Below are 16,572 nucleotides of genomic sequence, written 5' to 3' on the forward strand. Positions count from 1 at the left end.
CCCTCTCTCTCTGCCCCTCCCCGGCTCACGCACATGCTCGCTCGCTCGCTCTCTCTCTCATAAAATAAACATTAAAAAAATTTTTTTAAAAAAGATAACCTATCATGATCAAATAGGGTTTATCACTATAATTCAAAGTGATTTAACTTCCAGATTTAACTTTCAAAAATCAAAAATGTAACTCATCATATTAACAAAATACAGTAGGAAAAAACATGATCATTTCAGTAAGTCTAGAAAAACGTTTGACAAAACTCAACCACCATTCATGGTAACAACTCTCAACAAATTGGGAATAGTAGGGAAGTTCCTCAACTTGATACCATTAAGAAAATAAACAGGCAAGCCACACTTTGGGAGAAAATATTTGCAAAATATATCTGACAAGAAGGTTATACAATTACATAATATAACTATATATATAAATATATATAATATCAACATCTCAGTAACAAAAGACAAGCAATTCAATAAAAAAGGGCCAAAGAGTTAAATGGACACTTCTTAAGGAAGACATGTGAATCCCCAAAACACAACAATGTTCATCATGATTAGATATCAGGCAAATGCAAATTAAAACCACAATAAGGTACCACTGCACATGCACTTGAACAGCTAAAACACCAAATGTTGGTAGGTAAAAATGAAGAGCAACTGGAACCCAAATACATTGTTGGTAGGAATGTAAAACTGCACTTTGGGAAGAAATGATCCAGAAAGGGGTGTCAGAGTCCAAGCAAAGTGGGAAGAGTATCTATATAGAAGGACTGTTCAGTGCAGAGTGTCAGAGCCTGAGCAGGGCAAGGAGGGCATCTGTGCAGGGTAGGATATTGGGAGGGTCCAGGTTTTTTACAGTGGGGTAAGGGCATTACAAAAGATAAAGGGAGAGAACTGGAATTGACTCTGTGGTATTAGACTGGAATTGGCAGTATCAAAGTGAACTACAGTTTTCTTTTTTTTAATTCATTTTGAGAGAGACAGAGCTCCCAAGTGAGCAGGGGAGGGGCAGAGAGAGAGGGAGAGAGAGAATCGCAAGCAGCCTCCACACTGTCAGCACACAGCCCAATGTGGGGCTTGAACTCACAAACCATGAGATCATGACCTGAGCCAAAATCAAGAGTCAAAATCAATGCTTAACTGACTGAGCCACCCAGTTGCCCTTACACTTTTCAATATATAGAGACTGATTCAGAAATACAGATGTAAATGTGTACTGTATGTAATTATGAATGTGTGTTTGCCTACACATACACACAGTTATATACATTCCCTAGATTTTTTCACTGAGAGGTCTTGGGAATAACAACATCCCAATAGCAATGAATGCAACTAGCATCCAGATGTTGCCTACAAAATACTATTCTTCGCTAAAGGGCACCAAGACTCTTTGGAGAAAAGACGAATTCCAGGCTGGGATAGGAAAAGTACAAAATGAGCCTGGAACATATTGTTCTGTTAGAAAGTAAGAAAGGGCTCAAAGAATGATGGGAACAGGTCAAAAAAGACACAGGAGCCACCATCTCAAAGAGGCTCTCACTGGCCAAATGTGGGTCAATGTATACAATAATGACAGAGGTGGGGCTCGAACTCACAAACCATGAGATCATGACCTAAGGTGAAACCAAGAGTTGGACACTTAACTGACTGAGCTACTCAGGTACCCCATGAAAGACACTGGAATTTGAATAAAAACTTAAGAAAATATCTGAAAGACAATGCTGGATTTAAGAACTGCAAAGCACATTACTGAGACCAAGAAATCCACAGACCTTGTGAGGAGGACACGTTCACCATGGTAATGGCTAACTGCCTAGATACACTGAATAGAACATAAATCACTGACATAGTTATTCAGTAAATTATACATATATATAAAGTGGACAAATATAAACACATACACATACACACACTTTTTATCTCCATAGAATTTTGGATGGCATATTTTATTGCAATACTTACTGGTGCTACTATTTTTCCCGTCTGTCCAACTTGCATATCATTGGGAACAAAGCCAGCATCAACAGCAGCACGAGAAGCACCAACTAAATGGGGAAAAACATATTTGTCATTTTTTTAAGCTCTTATTCCACTGGTTGGGATATTCACTAATAAGTGTATTAGAAAGACACCGACAGGGGGCGCCTGGGTGGCTCAGTGGGTTAAGCGGCCGACTTTGGCTCAGGTCATGATCTCACGGTCCGTGAGTTCGAGCCCCGCGTTGGGCTCTGTGCTGACCGCTCAGAGCCTGGAGCCTGCTTCAGATTCTGTGTCTCCCTCTCTCTCTGATCCTCCCCCGTTCATGCTCTGTCTCTGTCTCAAAAATAAATAAACGTCAAAAAAAAATTTTTTGAAAAAAAAAAAAAAAAAAAAAGAAAGACACCGACAAGTACAATCAGAATTTTATTTTATAAAGGCCTTGTTTAAAAAAAAATCCTCCTGTCACTGGTCAAAAATTCTAAAATGAAGTGCTAGTGCATTTTACACACAAAACTTCAAGAAATGCCTTCTACTTATACCCAAGGATTTAAGATTTTAAATTTGGCTGAAGTCCTCTGCTTGCTTTATCAAAAAGACATTCAGGCATTCATAAAACATACATTATAATCTGTTTGGCATGCCATTATATAACGGTCCTTTATGCAATAAGTTCAAATTTTTTTTAAAGATTTTTAAAGTTTATTTATTTATTTTTTGAGAGAGAGTGAGCATGTGCACACATGAGTTGGGGAGGGGAGGAGGGAGAATCCCAAGCAGGCTCCGTGCTGTCAGACACATAACCAACTGAGCCACCCAAATGCCTCAATAACTTCACAACTTTTCCTTTTCTTTAAAATTTTTTTTTAATGTTTATCCATTTTCGAGAGAGAGACAGAGACAGAGCACAAGCGGGAGAGGGGCAGAGAGAGAGGGAGAGGCACAGAATCCGAAGCAGGCTCCAGGCTCTGAGCTGTCAGCACAGAGCCCGACGCGGTGCTCGAACTCGTGAACCGCAAGATCATGACCTGAGCCGAAGTCTGACGCCCAACCTACCGAGCCACCCAGGCACCCTGACAACTTCACAACTTTTGAAGAAAGGTACTATATCATTATTTCCTATGATCAGAAAAAGACAAGTTACGTATAACACAAGATAAGTTTTAACCAATATCTGCTATCTAAAAAAAAATGAGAAGTTAACTAGCCTTCTATCCTCCTTCATCAGGAGTCAATAAGGAGCCCTGTACTTGGGAATAAGGTCACCCCTCTCACGGTAGGGGTTGAATGACCCTCCGATCCTCTTCATCTTCATCTACAGAGGACAAGAGGAAGTCACAAATAGTACTCTTCACTACCTCCTAATGCTTAGTCTCAACAACACTACCTAGATCAGTGATGACTGATCACATCCTGCCCTTTACTTGCATCGGTCACTACAACAAGCCCCAGACTCAAAGGTTATCCTTCATAATCCACACACTAATCTCCATAATGCCCTAAATACGTCCTAATCTTCACCCATCTTCCTATTTGTCTAGATGCTCCCTGAGGACAATGATTCCCCTGCAATCCTCTCCAGCAGAGTTATCTGCCACCAACTTCATACCACTGGGCCTATAGGCGGGCACCTCACTGACACCCTCAGAAAGTTTTCCCTCCTTCCTCCTTAAAAGCCTTCAGCTTTGAATCTCATGTCATCATAATCACCCACGTATTGCTGTGTCATCTATCAACCACTAGGTCAATCTCCTTCATTTCTCAATGATTTTTAGCTTCTGGGTCATTGTCACTTTCTCCAATACTAGTCTTAATTCTCGAAGATTTTAATACCTGGCTTCTTGGTTCCTTAAACAACTCTCCTGCAGTCATCTCTGTCCTCAGCCACACCCATGGTCATATCCCCCAAACTTTCAATTACCAATCCCCTGACAATTTCCAATGTCTCTCTGACAATGTCTCTCTGAGTCAGTGTCTTCCAGCTGACTCACTTCATACCCAACTCCAACAATCCTCTGACCTCACTGGGATCTACATTTCTATTCACTGTCCCTCTCTCCCACTGTGTTTGCTCTTCTTTACCCTAGCTTAAATTCTACGATCAATGACTCTAATCACTTAGTTGCATACACCTGCAATTTCCTTGCCTTCCTCTTAAATCATCACACCCAACTGGAAAAAGCTCCATCTCTGGTTAATTGATTAAACAACCTCCCTTACCTTTTCCATACCTGTCCCCCTGTAGTTCAGCATAACTGGAGAAAAACACCAACACCAAGCTGTGCTAACTGGCTTTTACTTTAAATAAATAGGCCTTAATTCTCTCACTCTTTCCTAAACTATAATTTCATAGTTTTCCTTCTCTCATTAAACTTCCAATACTCTTTAACATCATCACTCTCAGCTGATGAGCTTGCTTCTTATTTCACTGAAAAAACTGAAATAATCACAAGCAAACTTTCACATGCTCCAACTAACATACACCCATAAACTTGAAGCTGTGACCAATATTTTTTGTGGCCTACTTAAGGACATCACTGCAGCAACTCTCCCCTCCCTCTGCTATATGATTAATTTTTCCCTCTCAACTGGAGCATTCCCATCAGCACAGAAGCATGCTATTATTTGTCCCCTCTTTATAACACCCTTGTTGGCCCCATTCCCCCCCCCCCCCCCGCAAATAATGTTCATTTTGCTGTTCTCCTATACAGCAAAATTTCTCTAAAGAGCTGTCTGTACTCAGGGCTCCTGGGTGGCATAGTTGATTGGGCATCTGACTTTACCTGAGGTCATGATCTCACAGTTTGTGAGTTCAAGCCCTGCATCAGGCTCTGTGCTGACAGCTCGGAACCTGGAGCCTGCTTCAGCTTCTGTGTCTCCGTCTCTCTCTGTCCCTCCCCCACTCTTACTTTGTCTCACTGTCTCTCAAAAATAAATAAATGTAAACAAAAAATTTAAAAAAAAACCTCTCTCATAATATATATCCAATCTGTCAGGAAATCCCAGTGGTTCTTTACCTTCAACTATATATCCCAAAACTATTTCTCCCCACATCCATTGCTACTAACCTTATCCAAACCACACGTCTCTCACCTGATTGAAAACAGCCTAATTGATCTCCCTGTTAATGCACTTATTTCCCTATACTCTGTGCTCAAAACTGTAGCTAGATGTGACTCAAAACAGATCATGTGACTCTTCTCAAATCTTTCAATGGTTTCCCATTTCATCCAGAGAAAAACAATCTCTTTACAAAGGCATGATCTGGTCTATTACCCCCAATCTTGTCTCTTAACTACTCTTCCTTTTTGCACTTCCCATTCCAGCCACACTGGCCTCCCTACTATTCATCACACAGACCAGACATGCTTCTGCCTTAGTCAGGCCTTTTATTACTTTACTGGTCCCTCTACCTGAAACACTCTCTCTTTCAGATCTCATGGCTTGCTTCCTCACATCCATCAAACCTTTGTTCAGATGTCTCCTTCTTAAGGCTTCCTCTGACCTCCTTATTTAAAACTGAAACCCTCCCTCTCCAAACTCCTCCTCCTCATCCTTTTCATAGCGTTTACTACCCTTAATTTAATATACTATTTACTAATTTATTTTGTTTAGTGTCTGTGGTAGGCAGAAAAACAGCCCCTCCAAAGATATATTCACTTTCTAATCCCCAGAATCTGTGAGTATTAACAAACATGGCAGCAGATATGATATAAAGTTAAGGATCTTAGGAGAGGGTGCCTACCCTGAATTATCTAGGTAGTCTCTAAATGTCTTCACATGTATCCCTCATTAGAGAGATACAGAAGGAGATGTGGGACAGATACACAGAGGAGAAGGTGATATAAAGACTGAGGCAGAGATTGGAGTGATGCAGCCACATGCCTAGAAATGTCAGGGAAACCTCTAGACACAGAAATGAACAGATTGCTCCCAGAGTGTGGTCCTGCCAACACCATCATTTCAACACACTTCACACTTCTGGCCTCTAGAACTGTGAGAGCACAATTTTCTGTTGTTTTAAGCCACCAAGTTTACAGCAATTTGTTACAGCAGCCACAGGAACCTAATACAAAGTCCAGTCTCACCCAATACAAACATAACTTTGCTTATTTTACTGTTATTTCCCTAGCTCCTAAAATCATGCCTGACATATGGCAGACACTCAATAAATATTTCTTCAATTAAAGAATAAGTGAATGAAACACCCTCAAATAACACCATCTGATCATAAAGAGTCAATTATCATGCCTTTATTCAGACAAAGCCATTACGGTTTCTGTGAGTACATATATAAATATAAACTCATATAAAAGCATAGGGAAAACCTAGAAAGTTATACACAAAACCCTTAAATAAGGAAAGACAGAATGGAGACTTTTTATAAAAAAGAATATATTCATGTAATAGTTCTATAATTAAAAACTAAAATATTGTCAATTTTCTGACTTTTCAAAAGACATTCCACTCTGATCAGTACATTTTTAATACGTACTAGCTTTTCTATAAATGGTTAACTACAATTCTTTTTTTAGATGTTTATTTTTGAGAAAGAGAGAGAAACAGAGTGAGAGCAGGGGAAGGATAGAGAGAGGGGAAACAGAATCTGAAGCAGGCTCCAGGCTCCATGCTGTTAGCACAGAGCCTGATGTGGCACCCAAACCCACAAACTGCGAGATCATGACCTGAGCCAAATTCGGACTCTCAAACTACTGAGCCACCCAGGCGCCCCTGGTTAACTACAATTTTTAGATAATGTTAACTTCTATTTTTAGGAGAGGTTTATATTAGACTACCAATAAAGAGAAAAACAAGGACATTCCTGAATCAGAAGTAGACACTAAAGCTGACATTAAAAAAAATTTTTTTTTTTCAACGTTTATTTATTTTTTGGGGGACAGAGAGAGACAGAGCATGAACGGGGGAGGGGCAGAGAGAGAGGGAGACACAGAATCGGAAACAGGCTCCAGGCTCCGAGCCATCAGCCCAGAGCCTGACGCGGGGCTCGAACTCACGGACCGCGAGATCGTGACCTGGCTGAAGTCGGACGCTTAACCGGCTGCGCCACCCAGGCGCCCCTAAAGCTGACATTAAAAAAAATTTTTTTTAATAGAAAAAATACAAAGATTTGGCAAATATAAGAGTGTGACATAAATAATTAAAAAGCATAAGGATACCGTCTCCACAATGAATGCTACTTGGAGACTAAGAAAAACCATTTCAGAGAGAAAAGTCAAAACCAGAGAAAGCAAAATAATTTGCAGCCTTGAATGACCTCTGTATAAATGAAATAATAAGGAAAAAATATATCCAACAAAAAAAGAATATTTTTCTACCAAAGAGAATAACCTTACCTGCAGCATGTAGTTGATCTGCCAAATCATACAACAACTTAAAGTTCTCTCCATTCTTCAAACCCCGGCCTTGTTGAAAACAGATGGGGGAAAAAAATTTAACTAAACCTAAACTCCATTCCATAAAGAATACACAAACTCCATTCTATACAGCTACAGAGATGACTTGTGCCATGCTCCCCCTGGTGCCAGAGATACAGATGTGCAATAAAGAGCCCAAAGTGGGTTATCAAGCTCATGATTTCATTTTAATTGCTAAAATGGGAATAATACTTGCAACTTACCAACTTGTTACATTTGGAAAAAAAAAAAAAAAAACCCTATGCTCCTCTAAAATGAATACTAATAAAATCAAAGTATTTTAAAATCAAAGTATCTTTTAAAATTAATAAATTACAATAATCTACTTACCACCAGATATCACTACTCTGGCCCCAGTTAGCTCTGGTCGATCACTTTTTGTTAATTTCTGGTCAAGCCATTCTGATATCCCTACTGGGGAAGTACTTGATGCTGTATATATTGATACAGATAACAAAACAATGACCACGAGTTAAATTTCAATAATAGTAATTTTTAAGATAAACAAAGAATTAATTCCATGAAATTGAAGTTTGTTAGTTACTGTGAATTTTTTGTGTTCATTTCATTCTCTGGGATTTTTGGAAAGAATTAAAGGGACTGGGTTCTAGCTTTTACCTTATCAGCTACACGACTTTTGAAAAGTCATTTACTTCGCTGAGTCTACTACAGAACTGGAATGACCCTCTCTTTATGGGGTTCAAATAAGATACTGTATGCAGTAAAGAGTAACACCCTCTAAACATTTACTTTTTTTTAATTTTTTTTTAATGTTTATTTATTTTTGAGGCAGAGACACAGAGTGTACAGGGGAGGAGCATAGAGAGAGGGAGACAGAGAATCTGAAACAGGCTCCAGCCTCTGAGCTGTCAGCACAAAGCCCAACACGGGGCTCGAACCCATGAACCGTGAGATCATGACCTGAGCTGAAGTCGGAAGCCTAACTGACTGAGCCACCCAAGCGCCCCTAAACATTTACTTTTAATTACATCCTTCCATTACACTGAACCTCTCAAGTACTATAATAGGAAATGGAGAGAAAAGTAAAAAATCCTAACATCAGCATAACAGATTAATCTTAATGGACCTTTTCTCTCACCCCTCTGATCTACAAAAACAACTATACTAGTACCAAAACTGATATGAAAAAGGCACATTACTTTCGTATAAGCTTGGGAATATTACTTAGACTGAGCTCTCAGACACTGTGTATTAGAAATCTAACCAGAGGCCATCTCTCACTCTAATATAATCCATGAACTAAAAGAAAAACAAGAAACAAAACAAATACAAACTTCAAATGAACACTCACCCTTTTCTGAACTGGCACTACCTCCACTTGTTGCTGCAGCTTCAAAAGATGTTCCTCGGACAGAAAACACCTTCACTTTTTCATCACACTTCACTGTACATAAAGCATTTCCTGAAATACACAATTTATTTTTAAAAAAAACACTCACGAAAGACATGTATTCCTTAGAGGTTAAGAATTTACTTCATGAAAACAGGGAAGAAACTGTGGACCAATTGTTTTCTACCTCTACTAAGTGCAGGGAAAAGGATCATAACACTGAAAAAACTGATCAGTGGATATTTGTATAACCTTGGATGTTTTTAAAAGAAGGACAAGTTCTGACCTGCCTGGAAGTAAGGAACTGGAATAGACTAGGCAGCCACCCTAATAAGGCATGGTCTTCCTAAAAGAAATATAAACAAAAGCTTCCTTCTCCAAAAACAATCCGTAACTCAACAACATTAGCTGCAACAACTTAAGACTGAAGCCACTATGCATGCTAAGAGAGGAAAACAAATGAAAATATGATAGGGTATTAAAGAACAAGAGGTGTGATATGCCAGGATTTTAAAAGAATTTAAGACATTTCTTATGGATCAGCAATCACGTAAGAGTGACCTAAACTTGACCAATATTTCCCCTCAAACTACTAAAGACGAAAGATCTAATTTGAGAACTGACCATTAAATTGAAACACAGAACTTCAATCAGAAAGAACAAAGAGTTCATTGCTTTCTCTAGCCCCACTAGAGACCAGAGTGCTTAGAAGATCAATCAACGAAAGAGACACTGAAATGAATTTCTTAATGCAGATGGAAATGGAATAGAAGCAGCAAAGATTAAGAATACTATTTTTTTTTAAATGGAAAAGTTTTGCTTCTCCAGGTGCCACTTACAAAATGTACTGAACAGTGAATCTAATCTTTATTGATGATTGGAAAAATCTCGTCACTCTGTAAACTGAATAACCAGGCAAGAAAGAAAAGTGCTCTGGATCTATCAAACAGAATGAAATGTCATGGTCTAGTATCAATTCTAAGATTAAGGTTTTTCTCAGAAACCTTTAAGATGGTCCATTTAAAGCAGTATGGCTTGTTTTAAATCCTATCTTCATGCTGGAGAGGATGTGGAGAAACAGGAACTCTCTTGCACTCTTGGTGGGAATGCAAACTGGTGCAACCATTCTGGAAAACAGTGTGGAAGTTCCTTAAAAAATTAAAAATAGAACTACCCTATGACCCAGCAATAACACTGCTGGGAATTTACCCAAGGGATACAAGAGTGCTGATGCATAGGGGCACATGTACCCCAATGTTTATAGCAGCACTTTCAACAATAGCCAAAGTATGGTAAGAACCTAAATGTCCATCAACTGATGAATGGATAAAGAAGACGTGGTTTATACATACAATGGACTACTACTTGACAATGAGAAAGAATGAAATATGGCCATTTACAGCAACATGGATGGAACTGGAGGGTATTATGCTAAGTGAAATAAGTCAGTCAGAGAAAGACAGATACCGTACGTTTTCACTCATATGCGGATCTTGAGAAACTTAACAGAAGACCATGGGGGAGGGGAAGGGGGAAAAAAGTTACAAACAGAGAGGGAGGGAAGCAAACCATAAAAGACTCTTAAATACAGATAACAAACTGAGGGTTGATGGGGGGTAGGGGAGGGGGCAAGTGGGTGATGGGCATTGACCAGGGCACTTGTTGGGATGAGCACTGGGTGTTGTATGGAAACCAATTGAACAATAAATTATATTTTTAAAAAATCAAATAAATAAATAAATAAATAAATAAATAAAATCCTATCTTCAAATTAATTTCTGCTTTTAAAATTCACCAAAAGTTATTATGTTGATTAATTACTTTACTTGGGTACTCACCTGCATAAATAGTTCTCACAAATGTGTCAGGTGATTTGATTGCAATGATATCAGAAATTGGAGCAACATCAAGTTTGGCTGCTATTCTGGGCAAAAGGTTCTAAAAGCAAAATAAGCAGTGAATTACACACATACATACTTATGGATGGCTATCAACTATCAACAATAACATTCTCTAAATGCATATTCTGTAGAAGTTTTAATTCAAGTATTTTATATTTCATATGCATCTTTAGACATACTACAACTTCAAGTACAACTTTTTGGATAGTCTTTATGATTAAGTAAGGGTCTTCCTCAAAAAATTAAAAATAGATCTACCCTGTGACCCAGGAATAGCACTGCTAGGAATTTATCCAAGGGATACAGGAGTGCTGATGCATAGGGGCACTTGTGCCCCAATGTTTACAGCAGCACTTTCAACAATAGCCAAATTATGGAAAGAGCCTAAATGTCCATCAACTGATGAATGGATAAAGAAATTGTAGTTTATATACACAATGGAATACTACTTGGCAAGGAGAAAGAATGAAATATGGCCTTTTGTAGCAATGTGGATGGAACTGGAGAGTGTTATGCTAAGTGAAATAAGTCATACAGAGAAAGACAGATACCATATGTTTTCACTCTTATGTGGATCCTGAGAAATTTAACAGAAGACCATGGGGAAGGGGAAGAGAAAAAAAAAGTTAGAGAGGGAGGGAGCCAAACCATAAGAGACTTAAAAACTGAGAATAAACTGAGGGTTGATGGAGGGGTGGGAGGGAGGGGCAAGTGGGTGATGGGCACTGAGGAGGGCACCTGTTGGGATGAGCACTGGGTGTTGTATGGAAACCAATTTGACAATAAATTTCATATTAAAAAAAAGATTAAGTAAGAGTCTACCATTACTGTAACTACATTAAGAGTTTTATGAGTTTTACAGTAATAAACCACCTTAACTCAGTAAGTTGAATTGTAAGATATGATATTCACTTTAATGAACATTACTCACAAAGTGTGACCCTTGTGGATTACTTAATTTAGATAAGATAGAAAAATATTTAGAGGACTAATAAAATTCTCAAATACTGAAAAAGATTAGACATGTATATATTTAACGTATATGAAAGAAAAAGTATCAAAGCAGACATTTTCACCTTTTTAAAAATCAATATTGCAATAAAAAAGATCAAAACTCACCTAAATACCCATCAACAAGGGATAGGTTTATAAATTATAGCTCATCCGTATAATGGAATCCTATGTAACCATACGAGAAAGGTGAAGCACAGCTGTATAATATGTACAGAAGCAACAAAAGTAATGTATATTCTTTTCCTTGTATATGCACAGAACATCTCTGGAATAGATATGTGTGATAACTTTGCCCTCACTAGCAGGGATCACTGGGAAAGCCACGATTTCCCCAAAGTCTCAGTTACGTCACCTCACAAATAACAGGAAGGTAATTCCTAGCTTCTAGTCTAAAATTCTATGACTCTAGGGCTCTAAAACAGAGTTAGTTAGTGAAGACTGAATGTCCATACTTTCTAGACTCAAAGGTTTTCTTAGATGATAACATCATCTAAGTGTAATGAAAAAAGTGAAGCGCTGTTTTTATCACACAAATAGAAAGCTGAATTCTACACTGCTTTCTACACAGAGCTTATTCCAGGGCATCTCCTGAACTTGGTACATGAAACCATCTCCAGGAGGCAAACGCTCACTATAACAGTATTCAACTTTCTCTCAATTCCATCCCCAAACCGTCTTTGTTCTCTAAGAATTCTCCTGGGATTACCCACTTGCATGTAAAATTACACTACTTAATTGGCACTAACATGTGGTTAGTTTTAAAATAATTTTAAGGGGCGCCTGGGTGGCGCAGTCGGTTAAGCGTCCGACTTCAGCCAGGTCACGATCTCGCGGTCCGGGAGTTCGAGCCCCGCATCGGGCTCTGGGCTGATGGCTCAGAGCCTGGAGCCTGTTTCCGATTCTGTGTCTCCCTCTCTCTCTGCCCCTCCCCCGTTCATGCTCTGTCTCTCTCTGTCCCAAAAATAAATAAACGTTGAAAAAAAATTTTAAAAAAAATGTTTAAAATAATTTTAATATACATACTATAATGATTCACGACTAAACTCAGAAGCACCCCCAGGGTAGAGGTTTTGTGTCTTCTATTCCTCTTGGGTCCCTACCCTACATCTGATAAGCAAGCAGTTCTATATATATTGATGCTAACAAGGGTTGACAGCCTGAGTCAATTTTCCTCCTGTCATATCTCCCAACAGGAAAGATTTTCTAACTTTCAGTTTATTTTTACCTTCATTACATAGCAGTTCTCCTTCAACCATGACAGAAGAGCCACTGAAAAGTACCACAGTTTATAAAACCACAATTAGAAAAATTAAGATCTCTTAGAAAATGAAGCATTTGGGAAAACAATTAAAATGCCATTAAATATACTTCTAACTTGGTAAATAAGTTTAGAAGATGCCTACTTTTAAAATAAATCAAGTTTGACAATATTTAAAGCCTGCTTCAGTAAGTAACTCTTCTTGAAATCACCTTCTTGGGGCACCTGGGTGGCTCAGTCGGTTAAGCAGCCGACTTCGGCTCAGGTCATGATCTCACGGTTCGTGAGTTCAAGCCCCGCGTCAGGCTCTGTGCTGACAGCTCGGAGCCTGGAGCCTGCTTCGGATTCTGTGTCTCCCTCTCTCTCTGCCCCTCCCCTGCTCACGCTCTGTCTCTCTCTGTCTCAAAAATAAATTTAAAAAAATTAAAAAAAAAAAAAGAAATCACCTTCTTTAACTGTTCAAGGAAATACTATTGGAATACTGTTATCTGGTCGAACAAATTCTATTACAAATGTTAGGCTATGCAGACTGTATCTCTTTTTACAGTTTTAAACTTTCTAAATTCCTTGCATTTTAATACCTTTTGTACCTTCTTATCCCTGTTTTATTTAGCACATCTTCAAAAACATGTATCATGGTGCTTAAAGGTTTTATGTTTCTCCAGATCTGATCTTTCATTTAAATGTCCTGACAGGGTAGATGTAAACAGATCTATCTCTACACTGTCCAAACAGGCTTGACCACATGATTTCAGGGAAAGAGATGAAACAACTGTCAGTGTTTTTTCATGTACAAAAGGATGACAGATTTTTAAATTCTAGCATACCAGTATGAAGTATGCAATCTCAAACCACAGTTGGTAAAGGACTATTACAGAGCAGACTGCTCAGCTTCATCTTTTTCATTGTGGACTCTTTTTCATTCCAAACCCATTCAGAGGCTATACAGCACCAGCTACTATTTTGTGACCCTTGTTCTCAAAACTTTCATATGTCGCAACACCACAATTAAGCTCAGACTATTAAAATCTAGCTAATTAGATGCAACGAATGCCCTGCTTTTGGTTTAACAATATTTTAGATGAACCGTCAACACAGAAACTCATGAAATCTGTTTAAATCATCTAGTACCAAATCAAAATCCTCAGATAGAATGGTCCACAAAGATCTTTTACTTCAATGCTCATCTGTAACAGTGGTGAGATGTCAATCCTGACTTAATCTTTTCCAGAGAAAGGGCAACCTACCACAGAGGAAACCCATTCTTTTTTTTTTAACATCTCTACTTGATAGATCTTAGACATCACTTGATCAAACTACACCATTTTACGTACAAGAAAAACAGACGTCAGGAAGGTAAAATGACTAGCCCAAGGTCATATATGTCTGTGGACTCATCTTACCTATCAATCACTAAACTCTATAAAAAAAAAACCCTGAAAAATGTATGATAGTCTGCAATGTGATAACCTAATAAAAGAATAATTGTTAAACTTGTGTTTACATTGTAGGTGGAACATTGTTACTGCCTAGAAATTCTGTTAACCTTAAAAGAAAAAAATTAGTGAGTTCAAATTGATAATTCTAGAGGTTAAAAACAAACTACACCAATTTACATGAGTTATTCTGCAAGTTCTCTACATGGTTTGCAGTGATTCATGCCTAGAAGCAATACTATACCACAGATTAATATTCACAAACACTATTCATTTCACAAGAAACAAGATCAGTATGTTGGGAGCTCACTGTTAATCACTCAACATGGTTATTTGATATAAGAGATTATATCTTATTCCTCAAACTAATATTTTAAAATCAATTACAACAGGGGCGCCTGGGTGGCTCAGGCAGTTAAGCGTCCAACTCTTGATTTCGGCTCAGGTCATGATCTCACGGTTCATGGGTTCGAGCCCCATGTTGGGCTCTGCTCTGGTGGTGTGGAGCCTGCTTGGAATTCTCTCTCTCTCTGCCCCTCCTCTGCTTTCTCTTTCTCTCTCTCAAAATAAAAAAACTTTAAAATCAATTACACCAAAATTATGATAGTAAAAGAAAAAAAAGTCAAATCAAGACAGTTCAAAAAGGAAATAAAAACAACCAATAACTATATGAAAAGATGTTTGATCTTACTATCAGAGAAATGCAAAAGTTACAAAATATAATTTTTCACCCATAAGATTGGGGGAAAATGTTAAAATGTATAATACCAAGTGCTGGCAAGACATCCTCTTAAGACAGCAATTTAGCAATATATGTCAAAATTTTAAAAGCACACAGTCTTTGACCCAGCTATTTCACTTCTAAGCTCTATTCTAAATAAATAGCAGCACATGTATACAAAGATGTATGTACAGGGACATTTATTTACAGTAAGGCTTATAAATGCAAAAAATTAGAAGCAACCTAACTGTCCATCCTTAGCTAAATATTGAATATTATGCAGCCACAAAAAAATGAGACAGACATGAGCAAATATTTTCAGGACCCATTCTTAAGTAAAAACCACCAGTCTCAAAATAATTCATGTTATATTATCTTAGGAGTAAAAGAAAAAATTTGTACAGGTATTACAATTTCAAAATCCATAGCAGCAGGACTAAAAGAACGTACAATTGTTAACACCTGTACCTCTGAAGCGGGAAGAGGGAGTTGGGAAGAAAGGGAGACTTTGATACTTTGCTCTGCTCTGCATACTGCTCAGTACTACAGGCACCCTCTATAATAAAAATGTATTTGTGTACAACTAATTTATAATCTTTAAAAGTAAAACAAAAACTAAAAACAGCAGCTTATTAAGAATGGGATAAAAGGGAGCTAGAATACCCATGGCCACAGAGAGAGCAAGAACCCACTGACAAATTCTCTTGGGCTCCCACTTAGTTTCCCCCTTTTTTAAAACTTCATGCAGATAACTAACTGCCCGACAGCACATTCTTTCTTCAGACATATCACAATGCACATGATCAGATTATAGCTTTCTTTACCCTAAGGATTTTTTCAACTACCACACAGCCATTACCAAATCCCCCAAGTAGACAGAATTTGGCCTTTGTAAATATCTATCAGCCACCCAAATAAACCATTGCTTAAGATCGGTTACGACTACAATGACATTCACACACACACAGAGACAGTTCAACATTGTTTTTAAAGAAAAATAATTTTAAAAAATATCCTAGAGTTTTGTCCATGACAAAATTTGAAACTCTGGAAGTAGCATTCTAACAAATTATGACAAAATCTTGAAAGCACAGAGTTGTCTCTATGACAAAATTTGAAAAGGTGGAGGTGGCATTTTTATAGAAATTGTAACAAAGTCTTAAAAGAATACATTTTAGCAAAACTATTACCATATTAATTCAGAAAGCCAGGATTAGCTACCTAAACACAGTCTGTTGTACATTTCAAGCACAATGAAATCTAATAACCCTTCCAAATAATGACATCATTTTCCACATTCTCAATCTTCTCACCTTTCCAAAGGCAGATGCTCCAGCACAGATGTGTGTGTAACTGAACTGCTTCTGAGTTGCCAAAATTAACGGTGTCAGTTCCTCTAAGAATTAAACACATTTGATAAATACACTTCATAATGTTTTCATATTCTTATATTCAAGTATAATTTAGACATTGCACTTTTTC

The 16,572-nt window shown here is 37.9% G+C and overlaps 1 protein-coding gene across 4 annotated transcripts in view; it reads right to left on the minus strand.

Annotated features, from left to right (window-relative positions):
- Positions 1 to 16,572, minus strand: part of ETFA (electron transfer flavoprotein subunit alpha) — a 78,621-nt gene that overhangs the window by 42,998 nt on the left and 19,051 nt on the right. For all 4 annotated transcript variants that reach the window (XR_006293226.1, XM_043554932.1, XM_043554934.1 and 1 more), the window contains exons 4-9: positions 16,404 to 16,486; positions 10,599 to 10,698; positions 8,722 to 8,832; positions 7,740 to 7,841; positions 7,329 to 7,397; positions 1,960 to 2,042 (exon numbers count right to left, since the gene is read on the minus strand). Coding sequence is in view for 3 of the 4 variants with exons in the window: in XM_043554932.1 (XP_043410867.1) it covers positions 1,960 to 2,042; positions 7,329 to 7,397; positions 7,740 to 7,841; positions 8,722 to 8,832; positions 10,599 to 10,698; positions 16,404 to 16,486 (548 nt within the window). In the remaining variant the exon portion in view is untranslated. The remainder of the gene's footprint in view (positions 1 to 1,959; positions 2,043 to 7,328; positions 7,398 to 7,739; positions 7,842 to 8,721; positions 8,833 to 10,598; positions 10,699 to 16,403; positions 16,487 to 16,572) is intronic.

Source organism: Prionailurus bengalensis, chromosome B3 (assembly GCF_016509475.1).
Source record: "Prionailurus bengalensis isolate Pbe53 chromosome B3, Fcat_Pben_1.1_paternal_pri, whole genome shotgun sequence".
Lineage (NCBI taxonomy): Eukaryota > Metazoa > Chordata > Mammalia > Carnivora > Felidae > Prionailurus > Prionailurus bengalensis.